The sequence below is a fragment of the Cricetulus griseus genome, chromosome 7 (assembly GCF_003668045.3).
Source record: "Cricetulus griseus strain 17A/GY chromosome 7, alternate assembly CriGri-PICRH-1.0, whole genome shotgun sequence".
In the NCBI taxonomy this organism is placed as follows: Eukaryota; Metazoa; Chordata; class Mammalia; order Rodentia; family Cricetidae; genus Cricetulus; species Cricetulus griseus.
This window is the reverse complement of record NC_048600.1, coordinates 30,839,214-30,863,272: the sequence shown is the minus strand read 5'-3', so window position 1 is coordinate 30,863,272 and position 24,059 is coordinate 30,839,214. Positions and strand designations below refer to the sequence as shown.

Sequence of the window (24,059 nt, the reverse complement as noted above, 5' to 3'; positions counted from 1 at the left end):
CCGCCAGCACCCTGATGCCGTAAGCCGAGGGCTCCCCACTGATGCAGATGCTCCTCCTGCTCCACTTCCCTTTCCCTCCTGTGGAGAGCAAATTAATTGCGACTTAGTCAAAGAAGATGGGGGCACTCGGCAAGCAGATTAAAGAGATAGAAAGAGTGAGTGAGGATAGTTTCATCCATCCCAGCTGCAGGCACACTCCCTGCCCTCCAGGCTCAAACTTGGCCCCCTGTTTCTGCCCAGAGTGACTTGCCCTCAGTGACAGAGCCATGCCTCCCTTTGTGTGGGTTTGCAGGATTGCTGCCCTGGTGGGGCTCACAGTGGAAATGTACTTCAGAAACCTCTGAATGGCACCATTACAAATCCCAGGGCATGGACAATAAAGCCAATGGCCACAGCCAGACAAGGGTGGGATTTTGATACACTAAGCATGGGCCCCAAGACTAAAGAGAGACACATAGGAGCCCAGAATAAAGCAGGCTTTCCGGCTAGGAAAAGATGTCTCCCATTCAGCCCTCTTTGCCTTTCTGTTCTCAGCATACACATTCCCTCAGTCTGATATGAGTGGAGAGAAAAGTACACCTCTCCCCTTTTAAGGCGGGAAGGTCCGATAGGCATTGACTGTGAGAGTCATTGACTGTGAGAGAGCGCTTTGGGTGCAGACATCCAACTGTTCATCCTGACCAGCCCTGGCCTGCAGTGCTGAGCAATGCTGCTAGTGACTGGGACTAGTGACCACTCAGTGCTGGACAGTAGGGATGTGTAGTAATATCACCCTGAGAACCCTCTTCCCTGCAGGAAGACTGTCCCAGAGAGCCCCCAGGTGCCATCGGTAAAGGCAGGAAGGCCTCCCTGTTAGTCAGAAGCAAGGTGTCTGTAACAAGTTAAGACACCTGCTGAGCCACCTTCTCAGGTAACTGTAAAGCTCAAAGCAGGGACCCTGGATCCATTCTGTATGCATAGGTTACAGGTTGCCTTTTTAAAACTGTCAAGCAAGTGGTAGTAGCTGTAAATGGATTCAAGCAGGGTGCCAAAGTCATTCAAGGCATCATTTCCCTGGGACACACAGCTTTCCTGTGCTGTGAGTGTGTAGTGATAGTTGTCTGCCTTGTAGGAATGGGTCTGTTACCCAGATCTAATCCAGAATGTTCCCAGGGGGGTCTGGAAGAACCCTCCCGCCTGCTCTCATCGGAGAAACGGCCATGCCAGGAGCCTCTCTTTCAGCCCCATGCTTCACCTTTGTTGCTTCCTCCTCACGCCTGCCCACTCAGTTCCAAGTGCCTTCTTCCCACACCTGAAGTTGATTGCAGTGGTGAGCTCGTGAGACACCCAGTGAGGGGTATATTTCAGGATGTGCAGATTGAATGAACTGAAATCCCAAGGTGTTTCAGCTCACTGCTTCTCATGGGAACCCCTACATTGAAATCGGTGCAAGGTAACCTTGACTCAGCTGCTGATTTGTGATCAGCTGCTGCCTAGCAAATTATTCCATGGCTTAAAGCACTTGCTTTAATCTTTGATTAGTGAGTTAATTGCACCTGTCGATGGGTTAGAGCGCTGTATTTCTATGCATGCAAATGCCGCCTCCTTTGTCAGCCCTTAGCCCATCTCTGACACCTGTACACTCAGAGCCTCCTTCTGACTTCCACCTGGGGAGCGAACCGGCCATGCTGCCCTCCAGTTCCATCAATGCTGCTGCAAGTGACAGAATTTCCTTCTCTCCTCCTGAACACCTCTCAGCTGTGCGAAGATGCCGCATGTCCTCTGTACACTTATCTGTTGTTGGGCAGAGTTGTAGGAACGTGGTACCTAGGGGGCAGACAGGTTCCATTCTCTTGGGCTGCAGAATTGCCATATATTACCACTCTACAGAAAGTGCAGGAGACAAAAACTTCTGGAGAAAACAAGCTCATTCAGGGTGGGCGCTGAAGGAGGCCAGACTCCTCAGATCTGTCCATGGGTGGAAAGGGCCGTATGGGAGATGGGCCTGGGCTTCAGGTGCCCATGCTGGGCAAGGGGCCTTCTGTCCAGAGGCCTTTTCCTCCTGAACATTCTCCTGAATCGTGATCCGAGGCCAGCGTCTGCATTTGCTCCTCAGGTCAAGACAGTCACTCTTCTGTGAGCTGGGTCATGTAAACTAAGCGGAGCAGGGGGCCTTACAGAGTCTATAAAAGAGGAGAGATCAGATGGAGGAGAAGCAAAAGGAAGTGAAATGAGGGGAAGATGGTGGAGACAGTCAAAGCCAGATATCCCCATCCCTCTCCATGTCCCTCATGTCACTCCTTCAAAACAAGCTTGTCATTCTGGACATAACGCCTGCGCTGTTCAGTACATTGGTGCTGATTTCAGGATTTTTTTAAAGGACTCCCCCTCTTGTTTTTCATGGTAGTTGTGATCATGGATATAGGGCAGGGACCTATCCCGAGAAGCCACTCAAAGAAACCAGTGATAAAATCAGAGAAGGCGCCTTCTGCAACCTGGTGACCACACCAGGAGAAGCAGAGTTTGTGTCCTGAGTCTGTCTACTAAGTCGCCTCGGTGTTAGCAGCACAGAGAAGCCAGGGCAAACACTGTGATTCTGTAGCTTCAGGCCATGTGGTCTGTGACTGCAGTCCACTTGGTATTGCCTGGGGCCTGAGTCTCAGGATTCACCGTGCATTGCTTTAGATTGCCACCTTTGTCTGAAGTTCATCAAGGGGGTCTATTGGTGGCGGCTCTTAGTCTTTCAGAACGGGAAATGTCACTCCATTCCCTCCTGGTCCGCAAGGCAGTAACAGCCTGGCAATGTCACCGCACCCAAGGTATTCTGTCTAGACCACCTCCAGGGCAGTTGTAGTTCTAGGTGAGATGGATGACTCCACTGGGCCTAGAGGGGGCTGCCAGGTAGCTCCCTCACACATGTCAAGCCTTTCTGTTTGTTCATAAGAGGACCCCCACCCCTTGCTTGCATGTCCTCCTGTGGCAGCTGACTCCCAGCCAAGGGAAGAGATAGAAGCCCAGAACATGACCTTATGTCTTAGAGGGCCCAGTGTCCCCGCCACCTGTTTCTGTTTGTTTAAGAGCCACAAACTCCAGCCTTTGAATTGTGTGCACTGAAGTGAGAAGGTGTTGTGTGTTTTAAGTATTACACCTTGGCGAGTTGGCCAGGATCTGCTGTTTCTAAGGATGAATAGCTCCTTGGCACGCTTTGGGAGAACCCTGCCCTCCATTTCTTCTCCCTGACAGTTCTTGGTGTGAGCTCATGACTCCAGGAGGAGCCTAGGGTCAGGTTTCTGGAGAAACCACTCCCTACAGGCCTCAGTGCCCTACACAGCTCCCGACTTCCTCTACAACATCTCACACATCCTGCTGAGAAAGCTCCCAGAAGTTTCAGAGACCCACTTACTATTTAGCAGTCAGCAAGTGTTACCTCACTGCTCCCAGATCACACATTTCCAAACCTTTTCTGTTTGTTGCAGGGACAGAGGCAAAGAAAGACCACAGAAAAACTCTGAGGCAATGGAGGGGTTTTTGTTTTGTTTTGTTGTTTTTTTAATGTTGTGGCTTTGTGTAATTCATTTTCCCTCGGCACTTCTAAAGTTTACAAAACACTAAAAGTACATTCTCCATGGAGCCCTGTGCCCCATAATGCAAACAAGAAAAATGTGTTGGGGCTTCCAGATAAGGAAATAGAAATTAGAGATGATAAGCTCAAGTCACCCTGAACTTGAGGCCACATCTCACTGTGCCCAAAGTCACTGCTATGACTGTGCCACACACTGCACAAGGGCGTGAAGGGCTGGGGGAAGAGGAACTGTTTGTGTTCTGAACTGACGATGCCTATCTGTAGAACATGGTTCCCTGTAGTTTACAGACAGCTCCCTGAGCTGAGAGTGAGGTATCCAGCCCTTTCTGCCCAGATGCCCCCATTCACCCACGTGAACACACTCACACTCTCCTTTGTCACTTTGTCCTTTGTGTTCACTCTAACTGTGTGCATTTCCTGGTCCTCTCTGGTCACTTAATTCCATATAGTCACTCTGCACTGTGCAGTTGCCTGGTCCTGTATAGTCACTCTGTCCCAAGATGTCATTTTGCCTTATGTGGTCACTCTGTCCTTGATGGCCATTCTGCCCTGTGCAGTGCATGGTCCCATATGGTCACTTTTATCTGAGTGGCCATTCTGCACTGCAGTGTGTGGTCTGTCTTGTGTGGTCATTAAATATCAGGTCACTCTGCCTTGTGTGGTGTCTGGTCCTGTGACATCACTGTCCCATGTTGTCATTTTACCCTGCATAGTAAGTGGTCTTTTAATGGTCATTTTGTCCTTTGTAGTCACCCTGCTCTGTGCAGTGCATGGCCCTTTGTGGTCACTGTCCTGTGTGCTCACTCTGTCCCATGTAGTCACTCTGCCCTATGCTTTACATCGTTGTCCCTCTGTCTCCTCTGCCCCAGACCCTCCTCATCTTTTACAGACTTTGAGATCCACAGTGCACATGTATCTTCCCCTCGCCTCTTCCTACAGATGCTTAACAGCTTTTCATCCAAAGATCTCAGAGTAGAGACCACCCTGCTTCGCCTCAGAGCCTGCTATCCCTTGGCCCTACTGACTCTGCTCTCTCTTGCCAGCACTAAAAGGGAGACTGAGCCACAGATAGAGATGGTGTGACAGATGCCTCTTTTCTGAGCCCAGGCCTCCGGCTGCTCTAGCCTGTCATATCACCATCCTCAGGCTGGAGCTCTGTCCTGTGCTTTCTCAGTGCCCATCATCAGGGAGCACTCAGGCGTGTCTGTCACTGGCTCCTGGGCATCCGGTTCCTTGTCTCTGCAGTGGCAGATTGCAGGCCCAAGGCTGGATCTCTGAAGGATGGTGAAGCCTAGACCTGTGCACATGGCCAAGGCGACTCCCAGATAACTGAACACAGCCCCCCCCCTCCTGAAGCTGTACTGCACCCATTCTCAGGACATGGCACCCAAGGGACCTCCTACAAAGCGTCACCTGGGTTTGTCCCACAGGTTCTAACCACATGCCAGCAGGGCCTCAGCTGAGGACTGTTTTGACCTCAGAGAGTCTTATAAGCCATTAACTCTTTACAAGATGTTGACCCAGAACAGAGCTGGGCCAGAAATGGTATGCAACAGAGTCCTAACTAATTGGGTGACTGAGGGAGGAGGAACACTTGAACCTGTGAGTTCAAAACCAGCCTGGGCCGTATCAGGAGACCTGTTTTGAGGGAAGGGAATAAAGCCCTGTCCTCCCTTTTTTAATTACAAAGTAAGCTATCCTACTCACCTGGGGCCATAGTCTCTGTGTCTGCCTGGAGAGCCATATCTTGGATTAGAAGATAGCCTGCTCCTGTGGCATTGCTTCCTAGCACTTTTGGCTGAACCTCACACACAGCTCCCATTAGGCCATGCCGTCCATAGTGTCATCACTATCATTGTGATTCTGAGTATGGGAGGGCCAGGATGGGTGAAGACGAGGCTTTAGGGTGAAGGAGGAATGGGCCTGCACAACTGTAGATCCTGTCTCATCCCCAGACAGGGTGGGCACTGTGGGCCTCGGCTACAATGTACTCTTTATTTAAATTTGACAACGTTGGAAGGTTTATCTAATCCAATACAGTAGAAATGCCAGCCGCCCTCTTGCAGACCTGGAGCAAGCCAATATCATTCTGCCACCCACGCTTTCACAGGAACCTCAGCCTTCAGAGCATGTCCCAGAACAGCATGGTTATTGTGCCAGCTGGGAGGGGTCTAGTTGATACTTGTTCTCTGGTTCTTGCATCCAGGGCAAGAGAGACCTGTGGGTGGGGGGTGTAACCACGCCATAGTTACAAGTTCAGCCTTCCCCTACAGCATCCACATTTCCTAAATAGTGCAGATATGGCCACCTTGGGTCAGAAGCCTGCACTGGACATACCCTTCTCACGTCTGTAGCCAGAACCTTAGGTGACTGTCCTGCCCACTGACACTCAAGCCCTTTAGTGGCCTGGGATACTGCAGACCCTGGAGCTCCTCACAGTGCCCCCTCACCCAACTCACAGGAGTTGCCCGAGGCTGTAACCTGCTCCAGTCCCTCCCCCTGTGTGTTGATGCATGTTATTCTAGTTACTTTTCTTAGAAATACTGTGACCCCACTCAGGAGGCAGAGGCAGGTGGATCTCTGTGAGTTCGAGGCCAGCCTGGTCTCCACAGCGAGTGCCAGGATAGGCTCCAAAGCTACACAGAGAAACCCTGTCTCAAAAAACCAAAAAAAAAAAAAAAAAAAAAAAAAAGGAAGGAAGGAAGGAAGGAAGAAAGAAAGAAAGAAAGAAAGATATCGTGACCCACTACCCAGCACAAACCACTGAAGGGAAAAATGTTTGTTTTGATTCCTGTTTTCAGAGGGATCAAGCTGATCACTTGGCCCATGTGCTTCAGCAAAACATCACAGGAAAATAGCATGGCACAAGCTGTCCCCTTTATAACCTATAGATGGTCCCAAGGGCCTTTCCCCAGTACCCATGTCTACCAGCTAAGTAAGCCCTGCTCTCTGAGCTTTCTAGAACCTCACAGTAGTGCCACCAGCTTGATACATGGGTATGAACCAGTGAGCCTATTGGTTCTCATAAGGCATACTGGGAAAAGAGAATTCATAAGGCCAAGAGAGCCCAGAGCAGGCAGTAAAGGACTTGCTGGCTCTGCCTTTGCTACACCCACCGCCAGTAGCTTCGGTTTGTGCTGCCTCACACGTCGCATTGGGGAGCCCTTCCTTGCTCCCCCATTTTCTGTGCTGCTTCCCTCAAGTGCCCCACTTCTCCTTCAGAGCCAGAACAGCAGGCAGTTCCCACCCTCCCCGTGGGTGCTGGTGGAGCTATCCAGGGCTCCATGGATGTAGCCCTCCCCCAGGCCTGAATGCCCAGTACAGGGATCCACATGTGTTCCAAGATATGTGATGTGATAGTCCCAGAACACGGAATTGTGCACACAGACCTCTCCACACCCCTCACATCTGAAGAACTGTCCACTTGCCTGCTGTGTGTGGCTCTTTCCAGTTGTAAATATCAGCCTTTGTCCTAGTTTACTGAGCTCTCAGACTGAACCCTGAATGCTGGTGCCCTCTGCTGTCCCTTATCTCTTCCCTTTCTTGCCGGGCTCTCTCTCTCTACTCCAGCCTGACGGGATTCAAGACCTTATTCCCTGTCAGTTTCTGGTTTCGTGATTATCAAATTAGCTGAGAAATGTCATTTGACCTCATTTGAACTGGCTTACTTCTCTCCAAGGTCACATTCGTGAACCCTATGTCTGTCCCCTGAATCTCTCAAAGGACAGTTGTGGGCCCCATGCCTGTCTCTAGTCACAGTCCACAGCTCATTATTCTCTTGCTTATACAAAATACTAACTTTCAAAGGAGAATGAATACCCAGTGTGGATAGGTAAGTGAAAAGAGGACACTCAATGGAGTCCTCCACTGCCTACCCGAGCCTCCTGTGTTCTGGGTCTGAGAAGGCTTTACATGAGTCTCGTAACCCTAAACTCTACCTTCCACCAGAGTGGGGGCCCTGCTCTTCTCATCGCCTCCAAATAACCAGTAGTCATCACAGTGCAAAGGACATGTCTGTGCGAACTTTCCTTAATTGATTGGTTTTCAGAGAAAGTTTGCTCTTTCTAGGATATACAACAGTGTAGACAAATCCACTCACAGTTTTGTTGTCCTTATTTGAAATGACTGCAGATCCTGGCAAACTTGGAGCAAGGCTTAGCAGAAGATGGCGGCCTGAGCAGCGTCACCCAGGAGAGCAGGCAAGGTAAGCAGTCCCCTTCTGTTCTCGCCCTCAGATATGGAAGGCTTAACCCTACAGTTGGTTCTCACTCTTACCCATTGGGGAATAGTCCTTTCATCCATTCCCCACCCACCCCCGACCCCCGCTGTCGCTGTGCTGTGGATGTACCCTAGGTAGGTGAGAGGAAGAACGTGGGTTTTAACCAAATGATGAGAAATTTAAATGGATTCTAAGAATCACCCAACCCAGTCATCGGTGCCCTAGGGACTTTTCACTTGCCTAGACAGATTTGCAGGGCAGGAGGAGCCCACTGAGAAGGAGAGGAAGGGAGCCATAGTGTGCACAGTCAGTGGCTGAGCATTCCAACCTCCCATGGCATCTTAGAAATGGACACATGGTGAACTTCATTGGCAGAACTGCCTCTGAGAAGGTCGTGTCTCAGTCTGTTTCCTTTTTGCTACCATGAAATGCCCAATTCTGGTTAATTTATAAAGAGGGGAGTTGTTTTAGACTCAACATTTCTGGAATCCAGGATGTCCCTGAGTTGGTGCTGGCATATGGTGAGTTCTTCTGCATTGTAGCAGGAAGTAGATATCACATGATTCTTTTAGAAAACCACCAATGCCATGATGTGGCCTCACCTCAGGACTCCACTAATCTCACAGTGCCCTCCCAAAGACCCCCACTTCAAATACCATCAAGGTGTGGCTCTAGGGATTATATCCCTGATACATGAACTCTGTGTACACATCCCCACCATGGCAGTTATTCTGTCTACAGTATGCTGAGTACACTAGCAAGGAGCCCTGGATTTGAAGGGCCAGGTGTGTATGCGTGCTGTGTGGGTGATGGATATGTGGTATGCGTGCATGACTTGGGATGTGTATAAATGCATTTATGTGGATATATCCTGTGGGTGACAAGGCTGAAGCCCAGAGGCACAGATGTGTCAGCTTGCCCTAGTTTGTGCAAGCAGTAAAGTCCCCAGCTCAGCCCTTATTCCTGATGACCTCAAAAACCATCAGCCCTCCACTCACATCAAATGTCTGTGAAGGGATCATTCCAGCCCCAGTGAGTTCACAGAGGCAGCTTGAAAACCAAAGAAGAAATGGCCAGTGAAAGTTGTGAACCAGTGGACAGCTGGAGTCAGAAGTGTGCAGAGATGCACAGCTTACCCATCTGCCACATGGACAACCATGGGCACTGCCCTTGTCCCATTTGCAAGCCTGAGTGCTTCTCACCTTTCACGGACCACTTTTGTGATCACTACCAGCATACACCCTCAACAAAGCCTGTGTAGAAGGCAGACCAGCATTGTTCCCTTCTAAGACTAAAGGCCTGGAGAAGTGGCCAGTTCCAGGCTGCAGGCACCAAGGCCTGACCTCTGCAGAGCCTGCTTCTCCACAGCCACTGGACCAGAACAGGGACTGTGTACATGGGTCAGCCTCCACCGTGGGCAACAGATGTGCTGTGTGTGCATCAGGCACGCTCATAGGCTTAGAGTTCTGGGATAGAAGCGGGCTTCTGATTACCGCTTCATCTTCTGTCTGAGCTGGGCTGTTTTTCTTGCTGCATCTGTGTAGGTGGTCTCATATGAGAGCCCACTCTGGCCATCCCAATGAGAACACTGTCTTCTGTCTCCAGTGCGGCATACAGTGAACAAAAATTCCGGGTGAAACCTGGTAGGGTTAGGCTGGGATGGGGGTGAGGGGCTTTGAAATCAATAACACAGGGTGCAGCAGTTGCCAGCTTGCATGAGCATGCTTGCTCAAGCGTGCTCACACCTCTCTCTCTCTCTCTCTCTCCCTCTCTCTCTCTCTCTCCTGCAGCCTCCATCCAGCTGTGGAGGTCACGTCTGGGCCGTGTGCTGTATTCCATGGCAAACTGTCTGCTCCTGATGAAGGTACGTGGGCAGCTGAGCTGTAGAACACCTTGTTCTAGAAGGCAGTGTCAGCAGGAAGCCTGCTACAAGGAAGTGCTGTGTGTTCCAACAGGCCTGATGAGGAAGTGGGCCGTGGGCCTCAGCAGTGTCAGCATGGCCTAGATTGCTCAGTACAGTTCACTCACACTTGGGGGCCAAACATGTCATTTTGAAATTCTGCAGAAAACGGTTTATGTTACTGAATTTAATTGAGCAGGCCTAGGTCTAAATGGTCTAATTAAAATTGCTCATTCTACTCGTTTTTCCTCTGAACTACAGCCAGAAAAAGTGTCCTTTGTTCTCCTGGCTTCAGTGTGAGGGTCATCTTTTGTTTGTTTGTTTAATGATTGATGGTTTTGACCTCTGAAGGCAGGTTTTCCCACCAGACCCACTCATAAGGAGGTTACCCCAAGCTTTCCACCTGAGGAGCCAGAGTGAGTCAGGGAGCCCAGCCGAGCCATCAGCCTCTGTTCTCCACACAGGCCTTGCCAGCCTAGACAGCCGTGTTTTCAGACTTCTCTCTTATTTCAAATCCATCCTATGCCTGGCTTGCCTCCCGTCCTGGGCACGGGTGGTCTGCCACAGAGCTGATGGCCTTGCTGCCAGCTGCAGGCACTGAAGCTGCCACAGAATCTGTCAGTGGCAGACGCCCGCCCAGAGCAGCACCGTTAACACCTTCCAAGCTGTGGTGAGACAGCTCATCACTCCTCCCACAGCCAAGGTCATCCTGCTCTGACTGAGCATCCGCCAGTGGGCATGTTACCAAGTGGAGAAATGTGCTCCTCCACGTGGCCATGTCCTTGGGTTTGGCAGGAGAAAGAATGTGGTCACAGCCCAGCCATAGGGCAGCATGCATCCTTTGCACCTCTGCAGGTGTGTGATGTGTGACATTGGGTGTAGATAGCCAGGCCAGGCTCATCCTTTGGTATGTGACCTTGACACAGAAAGAATGGGTGTCCTAATATCTCTCCCAGCCGTGGACCGCACATCTCTTTCCTCCTTTTTAACACATTACGGTTTTCAGTAGTTGTGTGCCTAACACATTTGCACTAGGCTTGTTGCCTGTAGGGCCACTCTGTTCCTGGCCTCTTCCCTCCTCCTCCCTCATGACATCTTGCAAAGCCCGCCCCGCCCCCACCTCTACCCCTACCCCCATGTGCTGCAGCCTTTGCCAGGGAAGGGCCTCGCCCTCAGCACTCCTGTGGCCAGGGGCAACCTTAGAAGCCACAGTGAGCATCCAGCATCACCTGAAAGTCTCACATGCAGCATTGGTGTTGCCCAACCACAAGCTGCACACCCTCAAGGAAGGAAGTCCCCACTTTGATGCTGGGCATTCAGCTGCTTGCATTTCTGACATGCTCTGCTAGAAAAATGCTTTTCTTTGTTTTCCTGCAGCAGTGATGCCACCAGTAACTCAGGCACAAGCATCTGCCTGTGTCACCCCATCATTCTAGACTCAGTGCAGGACAGAGGATCATGTTTCAAAAATACTTTCACAATGGTGTGATTTACTTCAAAGTTCGGTTTAATCTTTATTTTCATGAGTTAAAGGAGTGAGAGAAACATTGCAAGTACAGTGAATGCAAGCATGTGCATTCTGCTGCCATCTAGTGGGCACAACCAGCATTGCCGCAGTGGCTGGGCTGCATGGCCTGTGTGCCAGCTAACAATGACTTAGTTAATCAGCCTTTCAATAAGAAATTTGGTTATATGTACCAGTTCTGAGTATCCCACATTGCAATGTCTGGAACACTTTCTTGCAAGACAAAGCCCTCCATTCGTAAACATGATCAGAGCGAACCTGCCCGGAGATGTAGCCTCCCTTGGATAATCCCCAGTGTGCCCCTATACCTCCCACACAACACCACCACCTGTGTGGCTTCTTTGTGGGAAAAAGCCCGCACCACACAGGTTTCCTCCTCCTTACTCAGGTCACTACTCCATGAAGCCTTTGGTGGCAAAAGACCATTAATATGGCTTAGCTGTCACTCCTCCAGTGCAGTTGCTCACAGGTTGTGCTAGAGTACTTTTTGCCCACGCATGAGTGTCTGTGTGTCTTTTTAAGGTGGGTGGTCAGAAGAATAGATTTGGCACTCTCCAAGAAGCTTCTGTTGGCCTCAGTCCTGTAAAGAGGCCTTCTGGTTCCAAGAATTTGTGGTTTCACTGAGCTGTAACCAACTGGGAAGTAGCCCACACAGCTCTAAACCCTCCCCCTAACAGGCATGCCCTAAAGCCTGAGGCTTGTTGACATCTGCAAACATGGATGCCTCTGACAGCTGCCTGCTGATCCCTTCTCTGCTGCTACTTTCTCTCATGGTTCCCAAGTCTGTGGGTCTATCCTGCCTCCCCAGGAAAGCAGTAAAATTCCATCAAAGCTGGATGTGATGTTGCACACCTTTAATACCAACACTTTCCAGACGGGGATCTCTGAGACTTCAAGACCAGCCCGGTCTGCATCACTACAGGCCATACAGAGCTACATAGTGTTAAAAGACTATAAAAGAAACCATTATCTATGACAGGTATATTCAGGTGTATTTAAGCCCTGTTTCTTTCCTGCCAAGCCATCCTCGGTAGCATGAACCCCTGACTCCAGGCAGGTTTGGAAGGCAATAATGCCAGTCAAAAAACCTAGGGTCTTAGCAGGGCTTGTCACCCAGGCATACTGGCCTTCTGAGCTCCCACCCTGGCCCTGTCAACAGCTGTTTATCAGATGCATCAAAAGCAAAATGGAGCGCAGGTCACGACAGCGTGTGATCAGACGCAGCACTGTGACCAGGAGCTGGTGACACTCGGCACCGCCTGCCCTTTGCTTACTGAAACCAAATGTAAGGGTACATGTTAGGTTAGAGGGGCAGCAGAGCAGAGCTGAGGGACCATGACTCTCCTGGGGGAAGTAAGACTGGTTGCTGCTCATCTGGGGAGCAGCCAGACCCTAGGACAGTGGTCTGAAAGCAGGTCTATCCACAAGCTACACAAAGATGGTGTGTCCTCCCAGCCATAACCCTGGCTTCCAGAATGTGAGGAGATGTCACATAGAGTCACAGTGCCCCCTCTAAGGACACTCCATGGGACATGGACACAGATGCACCTGTACACACTCACACATGCACCGGCTGGCCCAACTAGAAGTAAGGCAGCCTGGCCTTGGGCAGCAGTGATGCAGTGGGAAAGGAAATGAAGGCATGTGGGCTCTGGCTCCTTGTGAGCATCAGGCCTTGAATAAAATTAGTTTTAACGAGCAGCACTTGGAGGTACCAGACTGGAGAGTAAAACTGGAGTTTCACTCGTCTGTCTTTTAACCTCCCAATTAGCAAACTCAGTAACTGTAGTCCCAGTTTGGAGGAAACAAAGTTTAGAATACAGAAATGCAATACCCTCCCAAATTTTATGGTTAGGAGAAAATCAGCAGTGGTGTCCCTGGGCTGGTGACCATGAGCAGTAGAGGAGAGAAAATCAGTGTTCAGCACAGGTCATGCCACAGAGCTTACTCAGGGACACAGCTACAGAGGATGCAGAAGGAGCTGACTTCTGAATCTTGTGATAACACCCTTTATCACTGCAGACCACTGTAGACACTGCAGGCAGGGTTGGCATGTAGCGTGGCCACTACTAGGAAGGTGCACAGAGCTGGAGTATGTGAAGGCAAAAGGGCTCTGCAGAATGCAGGCACCAAGCTTATAGCACCTCAGTTCCTTTGTGACCCTGTCCCAGCCCTGACTACACATAGGGACATCCACATGCCCTCACTGTCACAGCAGAGTTCATCAGTGGGCTATTCGTTTCAATACCAACATTTCACCTCAGTATCTAGCACTTTTAAGGTATGGATTACATGTTTAGAGGATGGGACAGTGTAGAACCACAAGTCCTTGTAACAATTTTGCCAGAAAAAAGCTAGGGACCCAGCGTGGGGAAGTGTGACTTCTGCTTAGGTAGGAGCAAGAAGCAGCCTTTAGGCCAAATTCTGGGTCCAGAGCCCCTGTGATAACAGAAGAACGTATATGGCACAGAGAACTCAGTCCACCACCATTGAGGGGAGGGGTCCTGCACTGGCACTCTCTCTCTCTCTCTCTCTCTCTCTCTCTCTCTCTCTCTCTCTCTTCTCTCTCTCTCTCTCTCTCTCTCTGTGTGTGTGTGTGTGTGTGTGTGTGTGAGTGAGTGTGTGTGTCCTTGGTGTGCAACGCTCTGTGAACAGCTGTACAGCTTTTCCAGCTCACGGCATGCTTTTGGTCTCTTGCCACAGGACTACGTGCTGGCTGTAGATGCTTACCGCGCAGTTATCAAGTACTACCCAGAGCAGGAGCCACAGCTACTGAGTGGTATTGGCCGCATCCTCCTCCAGGTACTGACCACACTGCTGACAGCCTGAAAGCTGAGTAGGGCAGCTGCAGTCCAGCAGGGCTGCCTGAAAATTCTGTGTCCCTCAGGACTTACACAAATAGGGAGTAGTAAGGAAATATTTCAGTTCAAATTAACGGGACAATTAAGGAGTCCTTTGCAATGATTCTGCTGGATGTTGTTCTGTCCTGTTGTGGTTAGGGACATCTGTCAAACTGCAGCTGTTCTGTTGAGGGGACACTCAAGTGCACCCTGACCCAGTGGCTGCAGTAACACAGAGGCTCAGCAGGGCTCTCTGATGTTTGGCGCATCTTCCTGTCAGTTCCAGGATCATGATCTCCCACTGCAGGCTGCCCAGCATATGGGCCCTGTGCATCCATCTCTTGAGAGCCTCTGAATGTGGGAGAGGCAGGTGGGTGAGGGACAACTAATGGCAAGAGGAGAAAGCCAAACCACACAGGCGCATGGCCAAGCCCTGCTACACTCATGACCTTACAGTTGGCCACCACATCTAAACAGAATCTCTAGCTGGAACGCCTCTTCTGACACTAGGAGTCTAGAACTCCAGGTACCAAATCCTGCTTCCCAACTCCTTAGCAAGGTCTTCTTGGAAGACCCAGGACACAGGAGGGAACCCTGAAAATACTCGTGCAGAGTGGGAAGTTTGATAGTTTGGGGGCCCGGACAGCCCTAAGGATGTATGTCCATTATAGACCACATCTCCACAGTGACGGTCGTGTAACAGAAGGAAGGGTAAATGTTTATGGGATGAGACTGATGTCATCACTGAGCTGGGGCTGATGAATGTTGAGTGCGTGGGAAGATGATGGAAAAGGGGCCCTTGCTCCATCCTGAATTTGATCTGCAAGTCAGATGAGGGCCATGGCTCACTGGTGTTGTAAGCCAGTGCTGCCCTGGGGAGGAAAGAGGGGTAGTGCCATCAGCAGATAAAGGGCAAAACGTAAGGGCAGTTTGTTTGCCATGTGGCAGGGCTAGGCTGCTCAGCCTTGGGGAGTGCTGCAGGCCAGTGCTTCCTCTCAGGGTCCAAGACAGAGGAGAGCCATAGTCCTCTGGACATATTGCTTCCCTGGGCCAAGGCATCAGAGCCCAAAGAAGTTAAATCTTCAAGGCCAGGATTCCTGGGCACTGTGTTGAGTTTGACCTGCAAGCAGTGTGGTTCTGGCATCTGTGCCTTGTATGCCCAGTCTTTTTGCCCTGGGGGCACTGATCTTCAGTGAGAAAGAGGAACAGCCTCCCTCTGCAGCCATCCCAGCAGACTCAGGCCCTTGTCAGCAAAACATGGACAGGCTTACGATACCTGGTCATCCCACCCCATGGGTGAGCAGAGCGAGCCCCTCTATAGCCATTTCTGTCTGAGTGTGTGAAACCAAATGTGGACATACTCACATGTTCTCAGAGGCCATCTCTGACTTTTGAGTCTAGGAAAGTACGCCAGAGAAATGGAAGATCAGACACTGATCCAAACAAGGCAAGACACTTTCCATCACAATGCTAAAACGTGGGAATAGAAGTAGTTTGCTGTAAACAAATGTGCAGAGGTCCGTGGGGAAAAATTGGTAACAATCAGGGTTGGACTGCACTGACTGAGATGAAGTAGATGACAGTGGGCCACTAGATAATCTCATAGAGGTGAATTGGAAATCGACATGCACCTTCTCCATTGGCTTCACACTTAAACATTTAAATTTGTTGTTGAGGTTTTTCCAAAATGTTGTGTGACCTAGGAATAGGTGAGCCATTATTTTATTACCCCCACAATTGCTAGACCACAGAGGAAAACAAGGCACATGCCCCTCCCCTAGCCCCTGCTGGGTCTCCTGGCCACAGACCTTCTGTTATAATTCTTCAGGGTGTTTTATTCTGAAGAGCAGTCTTCATCCATTCTGAGATGGGCACAGAGCAAGTCTGGCTGTGAGCACAGGGTCAGTCACCTCTGTAGACTGTGTGCCATTCATGTAACAGCTGGAAACCCAGCTCAGGCGTGCAGCACAATAAAGGGCTTGTTTCTGAGTCAGGTCCCAGATGTGAGGGAACTCTTTAACGCCTTTGCCTGTTCCCACAGGCGTTGACTGCCTCCTGCCCATATTCCCTGCCAGCCTTCAGAGAGGCCAGGTGGCATCTGCATATTTGAATCTCTCAGGCTGTCACTGTCACACAGAGTCCTACAGACCATGTGTGCCTTCTGCTCAGAAAGCAGGTGGACAGTGTCTAGGGGGAGGGGATTAAACATGAGAGGGATTCTACACTGAGGAAGCCCTTTCACTGAAGGCTGGAGACACCTGTATCCGGGAGCTCCTCCGACAGTCTAAAGGCAGAACAGAGTGATCCCTTCTCTGGACATCTGGAGCATTTGTCCTTTGAAGTTACTTCTCCCTGGCTCACAACTCTGCCCCTCCAGATCTTTTCACATGGGTCTTAGGAGGTCATCACTCATACCAGCAGGATAGCTTTGAACCTCCATAGAAGTGTAGTAGCCAATGGAAGCCGAAGCGCTGCTTTCCAAGACAGGACAAGAAGATACCCATGATTGTGTGACTTCAAAGCAGAAGACCGATGACTGTCAAGAGATCGCTGGAGAGCCAGGAAGGTGCCTGACCATAGGGGACTGCAGCGATCCAGGGAGTGAATGCTGGAACACAGCGGGGAGGAGCAGGAGAGGCCTCGACATGTCAGGGAGGTTGGCAGCATAGCAGATGAGGATGGCCATTTGGAAGTGCAACTATGAGAAGGAGCACGTGGGGAACAGTGGTACACAGTGATCCAAGGATGCCTGACGGATAGTGGCTGTACATTCTGATGTGTTCTAGACAACACAAAGTTCATTAACCAGCAGTCAGACCTCAAAAAAACTGCTTAGAAAGGAATGGTCTCCAGCTTGGAAAACTGTCAACCCCTCCCCAGGAAATGCAAAACCTTTCCTTGTTTATTTTTTGAGCCGTTGAGTGGCTAAAAATGATTATAAGGACAAATAGCAAATGAGGCGATGTCTATTCAAGAACACCAATGAGAAGGCTAAAGTGATTCAACCAGGGCTGCCCCCTCATCCCCAGCTCAGCAGGTGAGATGAGCCCAAGCTAGAGAAGGCTCCTTCTACTTCCCCCTCCCCTCCTCAGGCCTAGGGCCACTGTGGATACAGTGGTCACTAACTGCCTGTTACCCCCTCCTGTGGGGCAAAGCAGTGCTCCACCAGGGTAGAACCTCAGGCGCTCTCTCCCCCAAACTGCCCTACCCAATGCCATTCTGCAGAGACTTGGCCTCACTCTGGTTCCAAAAACAGGCCTGCAGGTAGGTAGCTGATGATCTGCTCCCCAAAACACTGACTCCCACATACAATGTAAGACAGAAGTCACCCCAAGTGTGTTCCCAGACACTGACAAGGTGCTGTCAAAGGGAACATCCACCAGGCCAAGACAACCCAAACTAGCTTCCTAATACATAAGCTAGACATCACCAGAATGGAGAACTCACACAGCTCAGTTGCTCAGGGATCCTCCAGGTATTAGGAGGCAAACAGGGTGTTCATTATAATAAGGTACAATGTGGTCAAAAGATAGTATCCTGTGGGACTTTGGGAGTGTCCTCCAGGCAGGCCGTGAACACATGAGACGTGTTGTCTGTCCCTTACCCGTGTGTGTAAAGTTACTGTGGAACAGAGTCCTTTATTTTCTTCCACTTCTCTAAGTTGAGTGTTGGTTTCCCTTCACACTCTTTTGGCAAAAGGAGGACATGTACAACTCAGCTCTGTACCCTGACACCCTCTACCCCATCACCAATGGAGAGCCAGGGCTGAGTTGTAAGCAGAAGGGCCAGAGCTTCTGGTGCTTATCATAGGGGCCCTGCTTTGTTTGAGGGGCTGATGGCTTCCTCACAAGGCATGAGTGGGTTTGCTCCTTTATTTTTATAATATTATTATCAAATATTATTGTAATTATCAAATATTATAATATTGTCTTATATGGTTAAAATATTACTGTGAAATTGGCAAATTGGTGGTATCTACTCTGTCACTAGGCAGAAATACCCCAGAAATTGACATGGGCATCTTGGGTCATTACCAAAGTTTGTTTTTACTTAATGCTGTGCCAGAATTTGTTCTTGGGGCACAGCTGTTAATTTGTAAGACTTGAGCCAGGTGTTTGTTCACATTAACGTAATTCTCTGATGGAGACAGGAAGCACCAGATACTTGGGGTTGCTTTGCTTCATTACTGGACACTACCTGAGACTGACTTAAAAGTCTCCTGCTCACTGGATGTGCTCTGGGGTCCCCTGCATGACACACAGGGGACTTCCTATTGCAACATGATACAGTGGAACAAGTGTGACTTTACATACCTCTTTTAACCCGTCAGCTAAACTGACTGGATAACTTTGTCAAAGCAGATTGGAGACATAAAAACAGCCGAAAAATATTTTCAAGACGTTGAGAAAGTAACGAAGAAGTTGGATGGACTGCAGGGTAAAATAATGGTCTTAATGAACAGGTAAATATCTTCCAATGATCTACTTAGTGTGTATGCATGCATGTACACATGCATGCTGAGATCTACTTAGTGTGTGTGCATGTATGTACATATGCATGCTGAGCTGGAAGGACCACTGTGGAGAGTTGGCTCTGATGCATGTGAGCTCTGGGACTGAACTAGGGTTCAAAGGACAGCTGGTGATCTAACCTGCCATGTCATCTCACTGGCCCACAGTTTGAGGTGTGTCTTTCTCCCATCTGTCCCAGTCCTCAGTGCCGAGACCCAGGAGCCTCAGGCCAGGTAGCCAGCCTGTTGGCCTTCTAGAACTACAGCCCTGATCCTTACTCCTAAGAACCAGTCTGCAGGGATCCCTGCTCTTCAGAGTACGCCTGTTCTCAGTGTAGACTTACACAGGTGTGGTACGCCCACCATTGGGCTCCTGCCAGCACTGGTTTCAGGATTAGCTTTCATGAGTCACGTGTATGGTCATCAGGACAGGCCTGCTCCCCCTCTAACCAGTCCAGGAAGGGAACAGGGGTCAGTCTATAAGGCAGGAAGTCACCTTGGTTGGAGCTTTGGGGTCTGGAACCTGGACAGCTGACTTGTTAGCAAGCCTGGTGTTTGGGTAGGCCGTAAAGCCACTGCCGCCATCTGAGAGAACACAGCTCACTCTGGCATGTGTGCCCCTAATCCCCATGGTGCATGTGACACTGGCCCTGGACGGAGAGAACTCTTATCTTTCCTGTGCTCACTGCTTTACCTGTGTATGCATTGCAGAGCCTTTCTGTACCTTGGCCAGAATAACTTTGCAGACGCTCACAAGTTCTTCACAGAGATTTTGAGGATGGACCCCACAAACGCAGTGGTAAGACATGCAGACTTGGTACCCCAGCAGGCCCCTCTACCTTTTGTAGACCAGCAAACCCAGATTTCCTACTCTAGCCTGGCCTGGCCTCCAATAGCTAGAGACATCCATAAAGGGGCTGGTGAGACACGGGGACCAGGGACCACCAAGAGCAGGCAGTGCCACCCTAAGCACATGTCCTTTCCCCCAGGCCAACAACAACGCCGCTGTGTGTCTGCTTTACCTGGGCAAGCTCAAGGACTCCCTGCGGCAGCTGGAGGCCATGGTGCAGCAGGACCCCAGGCACTACCTGCATGAGAGCGTGCTCTTCAACCTGACCACCATGTATGAGCTGGAGTCCTCAAGGAGCATGCAGAAGAAGCAGGGCCTGCTCGAGGCTGTCGCCAGCAAAGAAGGGGACAGCTTCAACACACAGTGCCTCAAGCTGGCCTAGTTCCCGCCAGGTATCTGCACCCTGCAGACACTTGAGCAGGGGGATCAGGAAACGCGTTTGACAGGCGTATAGGAGCATGCCTTGAGCTGGGGCCACTCTCAGACCCGCTGCCCTGCCTGCCATGCAGTCCCCACAGCACTGCCTGTTGGTGAAGGGCTGTGTGGATGGCATGCAGAGGCAGGACACTTTGGGTCCCTTTGGTTTGTTCCTGGACGTTAACCTGCTAGTTTATCACTTCTGAATACTCACAGAGAAGCAGCAGGTGTATAGTATTGCCTGTTCTCAGTATAGGCCTAAATGACTGCAGTTGACTGTCTTCCCTCCACCATATCCCAAACAAAGCACCTCTCTGGTTTTCAGCTCACTCCTGGCCTGACAGGCTGCCCTGGATGGCCTGGGAGGGGTTGAGAGCCATCAGCACACCCACAGCTGGGACAAGAAGCGTCTTAGGACAGGCATGGCATCTAAAGGCTGACCGCAGCTGACACACAACATCAGGATGCGGTAGAGCACAGCCCTTGTGTGCTGAGGGCCTGGCTTCCACCCCTGCTCCATCAACAAAATGTCTGTGGGACAAAGCAAAGCTACATGTCTGTTCACTGTTGGAATAAAATGAAATGATAATCTCTTGTGTGACTTCCTGGGGAGACATGGGTAAATACCTCAAGTGACACAGATGATAAACTAGACTATCTTACCCAAGACTAACTTAGAAAAACAGTGAATTTGGGGCATTGGGGGGGGCACAGTAGCATAGACACCCAGAGGTACTGAAAAGGACGTCCTGATACCCTATCTTGGTGGTGCCTCTCAAAAGCTGTGTCTTTGAGTCCTGCAGACCTTAGAGGCAGCTCAGCTGGCCAGCCTCCTCTCCCCAGATGCTATTCCCACTGTGTAACCTTGAGGAGGGGCCTATGAACATAGGAAGTTGTGTTCCTCCAGGAGGCAAAAGTTCAGTTCAGAGGAAATAGCTACACAGCACTCCACCCATTCCCAGCTTACATTTTCCCAACCTCCCTCCCCTTTCATGGCATTTCTTGAGACTTAAAGGTGTCATGTACATGTTGGTTTGTGACTAAACACTGTCCCGCTGTGCCTTAGCAACAGTCACTCTCAGGAGTTGACTGGCTGGGCCTCCTCTGTCATCTTTGAAGTAAAGACAGATGTTTCAGAGGATAGTTAAACAGGCACAGCACATCTGCTTTCACAAAATCAGAGCAGTGGCCTGTGACCTGGCCAGCCACAAGTGTCAGTCATGAGTTTCCTCCAGGGGGGCACACCTCAACTGCACTCAGAAGCCAGAAAGGCGACATCAGATCCCCTACGGCTGGAGTTCCATGTGGTTGTGAGCCCCGGGCACAGGTTCTGGGGACCGCAGGAGCATCGAGCAGTCTTAACCCTGAGCCATCTCATCTGATCTCTTGTTCTGCACGTTCTTAAGGGTGGAACTAGGAATACGGCATAGGGAAGAGGTAGGGCCAAGTGCACATTCACTGCCACCAAGGACAAGACATGTGATCACAGTCTCTATGACCAGAAACCAGGACCTAGGGGCTGAGGCAGAACATCTTGCCTGTATCCAGCCAGGATGTGGAAGCAAAGTCACAAGGGTCCCCAGCTCTGGCCATGGGGCAAACACCCTGCTCACCTCAGGCACCACATCAGATGGCATGCCAGGAACTACCAGATAGATGTTCTGGCAACAGAAACAGCATCTTGAGTTCTGGTCTCACATCTAAGATTGGCTGAATTCTCCCCAAGGCTGCATGCCCCGCTATCTTAGTGTTCTGTTGCTGTGAAGAAACATCATGACCACGGCAACTCTTTTAAAAGAAAACACTTAATTGGGGGTGGCTTACAGTTTCAGAGGCTTAGTTCATCATGGTGGCAGGAAGCATGGCAGCATGCAAGCAGACATGGTGCTGGAGAAATAATCAAGAGTTCTACAGGAACAAAAAACTACTGGGCCTTGCTTGGGCTTTTGAAACCTCAAAGCCCACCCCAAGTGACACACTTCCTCCAGGGCCACACCTACTTCAAAAGGCCACACCTCCTAATCCTTCCTAAGTAGTGCCACTCCCTGGTGACCAAGCATTCAAAGCCTCTGGGGGCCATTCCTATTCATCCTCCCTTTAGAGGCAAGGGCTAGAGAAGATAGAAGGATGACTGTTCTTGCAGTCCTGGGATCATGGCCCAAAATTGGGCCACTCCAGATGAGTTTGAGCGTATGTCAGAGCTATGACACAGCAAACTAGATTTGCACATGGGGGAGCTACCACACAGCTGACCCACAAATGGGCAGATTCCAAGTTCTTTCCGCCTGCCCTCCCCATCTCTACAGCATCTGGCACACGTTCAGGCTCAGCACAAGTTCTCTGACTAAACCAGGGCAGATGCTGGTACACACTTCACACTTCTGATCCCTCACACAGGGAACCCAGCTTCCCTGGCAACCCAGCCTGTCATCACTCTGAAATCAGGAGTAACAGGCTCTTTTTAAGGGCTCACTACACCAGTTTTTTTAACAGCCATTGTTCTAATCACTCACCACCATGCCACACTAATAACTGCCACACTCCTTCAGGAACAAGCCCCCTTTCTTGCTTGTCTCCTCCTAGACTGTTAATGCCTGTGGGTCTTGGGCCCATCTGAATAGCAACACCTCCATGAAGCCCTGTCCAACCACACTGGTGAGACGTAACAGGCCAGCATGTGACCAGCCTTCCCAAGGACATTTATATAGAGCCCACCCTTAGGAAGCTCACCAGGAGGGAACACAGAGTCTGGAGCTCACCTAGGTCTGGTTCAAGCAGAGTCAATGCCAAAACCTTCATGTGCCATACATCATCCTTGGTACGTGTAGTTGGGTGTTCAAGTTATAGGATGTTCAGGCAGGCCAGCATTCATACTGGCCTGTGGACATTCATCTAGCATAAACAGCACACGCAAAGGGAAGCCTGCGTGACTTAGTTTTCTATTGCTGTGATAAACACCTCCCCCAAAAGGGGGAGGAAAGGGTTTATTTCATTTCCCAGGTTGCAGTCTATCATGAAGGGAAGTCAGAGCAGAAATCTGGGGGAAAGAACTGAAACAAAAGCCATGAAGGAACACAGGCACCCAGAAAGCAGGCAAGAGGATCTCAGTGAGTTTGAGGCCAGCCTGGTCTACATATCCACTTCCAAGCCAGCCACTGCTACAGAGTAATAGTCTTAAAAAGAACAAACAACAATAACCGGTAGACAAAAACTAGCAGATCAGTCCTTACTTACAGACAGTAGCTCTAGATGGGGAGAGCCCAGGATGTGCTGCTTGTACACATTTGAGTTCTGAAGCTTTGGTCACCCACCCATGACTCAGGCTCCCCTGTATGGCAGAAGCAAGCACCCAAATCCAAAATCCAACACGGTAACAAAGGAAACCTCACACTGAGAGCTATCACTTGGAGAACAGCCTGCCCTTCTGCAGCACGGACTGTGGGGCTTTCTGTAATTGTGACACACTACACACAAACATAGTTCAGCATTATTATTCTTTATTTGTGGTGCTAGGGCCCACACCCGGGGCCTTGCACATGCTTGGTTAGTGTTCTAAGTACATAAGGCACTTGAGGAGGAAAATCATACATTACTTCTTTTGACTCTTGGTTGTAAAAGGACTGAAATCACACTGGAAAATTTCTATGCTGATGTAAAAATTAACTATGCACATATAAAATCATATAAGGAATCCAGAAGAGGGCTTTAATGAACCAAGTAAAACACCATACATTCGCATGAGTGCAACACAGCTTACCTGGAGCATACGATTAAGATAGCTGCTTTAATATGAAGGAAAAGGAACTAACAACCCCACTTCCCCTCCCAAAGATTAGTGAGCAAGAAAAACATCTTCCTTCTGGTCAGTTGTGCTGGGTGTAACTGCCCCCTTCCAAAGGGCATAGCTTCACAATCCAAAGACAGCTACAGAAGAACCTTCTGGGACATGAAGATCTGTTATGCACCAATGCACACACACCAAACCAGGGCTTCCATACCTCTCTATGTCTTGACAGAGTTCAGGAAAATTAAGATCACTTATTCACATTTTTGTGGCTTCCAAGTAAGAATCACTTTTATAGATGCTTTTGATTAAAAAGATTCTGATTTTCCAGTCTTGCCAAGAAGAGCTGGTCTAGCGTCAAGTCCACATACAAAAGCAGAGAGGTGAGCAACCTTCCCACCAGTAACTGCAGCGAGAGCCTCACACAGTGCAGTACTCTTCAAAGTGCACCG

The 24,059-nt window shown here is 50.0% G+C and overlaps 1 protein-coding gene across 3 annotated transcripts in view; it reads left to right on the top strand.

Annotated features, from left to right (window-relative positions):
• Trappc12 (trafficking protein particle complex 12) overlaps positions 1-20,412 on the top strand; it is a 42,580-nt gene extending 22,168 nt beyond the window's left edge. For 2 of the 3 annotated variants that reach the window (XM_027424715.2, XM_027424716.2), the window contains exons 7-12: positions 7,694-7,766; positions 9,572-9,645; positions 13,910-14,008; positions 18,408-18,508; positions 19,268-19,355; positions 19,546-20,412. In XM_027424715.2, coding sequence (XP_027280516.1) covers positions 7,694-7,766; positions 9,572-9,645; positions 13,910-14,008; positions 18,408-18,508; positions 19,268-19,355; positions 19,546-19,788 — 678 coding nt within the window. In that variant the 3' untranslated portion in view covers positions 19,789-20,412. The remainder of the gene's footprint in view (positions 1-7,693; positions 7,767-9,571; positions 9,646-13,909; positions 14,009-18,407; positions 18,509-19,267; positions 19,356-19,545) is intronic. The other variant, XM_035447564.1, reaches the window with a different exon arrangement.
• Positions 20,413-24,059: the final 3,647 nt, after the last annotated feature.